At 55.8% G+C, this 2,576-nt stretch overlaps 1 protein-coding gene across 2 annotated transcripts in view; it reads left to right on the forward strand.

The window, feature by feature from the left end:
* DRC7 (dynein regulatory complex subunit 7) overlaps positions 1 to 2,576 on the forward strand; it is a 26,249-nt gene that overhangs the window by 6,655 nt on the left and 17,018 nt on the right. For both annotated transcript variants that reach the window (XM_012647860.1, XM_012647861.1), the window contains 2 exons: positions 222 to 380; positions 1,810 to 2,028. In XM_012647860.1, coding sequence (XP_012503314.1) covers positions 222 to 380; positions 1,810 to 2,028 — 378 coding nt within the window. The remainder of the gene's footprint in view (positions 1 to 221; positions 381 to 1,809; positions 2,029 to 2,576) is intronic.

The following is a 2,576-nucleotide window of genomic DNA, read 5'->3' on the forward strand; positions in this document are numbered from 1 at the left end:
CCATTGGCTTAGCTGCTCCTCACGAGCATCTTCCTGCCTTTACTGCTCAGGACGAGCCTGACGTCCAGAGTGGCGAGGGGACCTCCCTCTGCACGGGGGGGCCAGAAAGCCCGCAGGCTCCAGGAGCAGCTGCGACCCCCGGTCCCAGGGACAGGCTGCGGGTCTCAGCCTCTTGGAGGCGGCGCAGGGCCACTGATCCTCCTCCTGTCGTCGGGTGACAGCTGGTCAAGAGGCGGGAGAGGGCACTGTCTAAGAAGTACACCGTCAAGCCCCCCAGGGACCTGAGCAGCAAGTTTGAGCAGGAGCAGGAGATCAAGAAGCAGCGGGAGATCCGAGCCCAGGAGCAGAAGCGGCTGCGGGAGGAGGAGGAGCGCCTCTTGGTGGGTCCCCAGCTTAGCCGTCAAGGAGGGACTGCTCAGGATGGGGAAACAGGCACAGGTCATGGAAGGGATCCCCAAAGCTGCCCCACAACCATCCCCCATCTCTGCCTGGCCATGTGGGAATCTCCCACTGGTGGTCAGCCCCCTTCTGATGACAGGTTTCTCACACCAGAGCGCTCTGCCGCCTGGGCAGCTGTTTTGTGCCAGGCAACTCCCGTGCTCTCCTCGTTCCAGACTTTCACTGGAGACGTGCCTACACACACCCTCCCCCCATCCTCCCACCATCCATCCTGTCATCCCTCCTCCCATCTCTCCTCTCATCTACCTTCCCATCCATCCCTCCTCCCATCTTGCCTCTCATCCATCCTTCCTCCCATCCATCCTCCCACCTCTCTTCATCCCTCCTCCCACCGATCCTCCCATCCATCCTTCCTCTCATGCATCCTCCCACCTCTTTTTTCATCCATCCTCCCACCATCCATCCTATCATCCCTCCTCCCATCTCTCCTCTCATCTACCTTCCCATCCATCCCTCCTCCCATCTCGCCTCTCATCCATCCTCCCACCTCTCTCTTCATCTCTTCTCCCACTGATCCTCCCATCCCTCCTCCCATCTCTCTTCTCATCCCTCCTCCCATCCATCCCCCCACCCATCCACTCTCCCATCCATCCTGTCATCCCTCCTCCCACCGATTCTCCCATCCATCCTTCCTCTCATGCATCCTCCCACCTCTTTTTTCATCCATCCTCCCATCCATCCATCCTGTCATCCCTCTTCCCTCCCATCCTCTCATCCATCCATCCTCCCATCTCTCCTCTCATCCATCCTCCCATTCATCCCTCCTCCTATCCATCCTCCCACCCATCCATCCTGTCACCCCTCCCTATCTCTCCTCCCATCCATCCACCCTGCTATCCATCCTCCCCTCCTCCCCTCCTGCCATCCATCCATCCTCCCATCTCTCCTTCCAACATCCATACTCCCATCCCCTTCCCCCTTCCCACCTTCCTTCTTTCCTTTCCTTCCAGAGAGTATGTGCTGAACTTCTCCTCTGGCCCAGGCCCTGGGGATACAATAATGAACATGATACAGTCACATTTCTCCCAGAGGGAGGCAGATAAAGAAGCCACATGGTGTCCCATTATCTTTCTGTGGATGAAACCGCACTCGGAATCACAAAGCCAGCAAAGCCTAGATATCCAGAGACCCGAAGAGTTCATTTTGTAAACCACAGATCTAGTCAGATCCTCATATTGTATTGATTTTTAAAATGGGGTTGGGGGGAGACAGTCACACGGCCAGCCAACGGTGTACTCTGGATCAGAATTCAGTTCTCCTGCCGGTTCCCCAGGCCTGGAGAGACGTCTGAGCCCCTGACGCCCCCCTTCCCACCCATCTGGCTCATGGTCACCCACCTTTCCTACGCAGGAGGCAGAGAAGGCAAAGCCTGACCCCCTGCACGGCCTGCGGGTGCACTCCTGGGTCCTCGTGCTGTCGGGCAAGCGCGAAGTGCCCGAGACCTTCTTCATCGACCCGCTCACAGCGCGCAGCTACAGCACCCAGGACGACCGCTTCCTGGGCATCGAGAGCATCTGGAACCACAAGAACTACTGGATCAACATGCAGGACTGCTGGAACTGCTGCAAGGTCCTGACGGGGGCTGGGTGGGAGTGGCAGGCGCCGTGGGAGGGGGAGAGAGGGGAGACCTTGGAGACAGCTGGCCCCAAGGCCACAGAGCTTTGGACTTTCCCCACAGCTGAGTCCCCATAGCCACTCCCTTGCCCGTAAATAACCCTTTCTGATGTGATTATTGTCCCTCTTTTGATTTGTATATCCTTTTAAAATTTGGATTGAGTGCATTTTTTAAAACTTTGAAGTATAACATACATGCAGAAAAGGGCATTCATTCATTAAACACACAGCTCAACGAATTCCCATGAATCGAACATAGCCCAGATCCCTGCACCAGATCGGGAAACAGAACATTGCCCAGACCCCAGAAACCCCCTTGTGTCCAGCCTTCCCCAGAATGTGTTTTTAACTTCTGTAGATGGCACTGAGACACACACACGAGAGTGTACAGAGGACAGCATCATCCTAAGTGTGCATCTCACATCCGCATCCCGGACAATACTGGATATTTTCTGTCTTTTTCATTTCAGCTATTCTAGTGGATATGCAGTGATAGTGCATTA

This window comes from Propithecus coquereli, unplaced genomic scaffold (assembly GCF_000956105.1).
Source record: "Propithecus coquereli isolate 6110/MARCELLA unplaced genomic scaffold, Pcoq_1.0 Scaffold272, whole genome shotgun sequence".
NCBI classification, from domain to species: domain Eukaryota; kingdom Metazoa; phylum Chordata; class Mammalia; order Primates; family Indriidae; genus Propithecus; species Propithecus coquereli.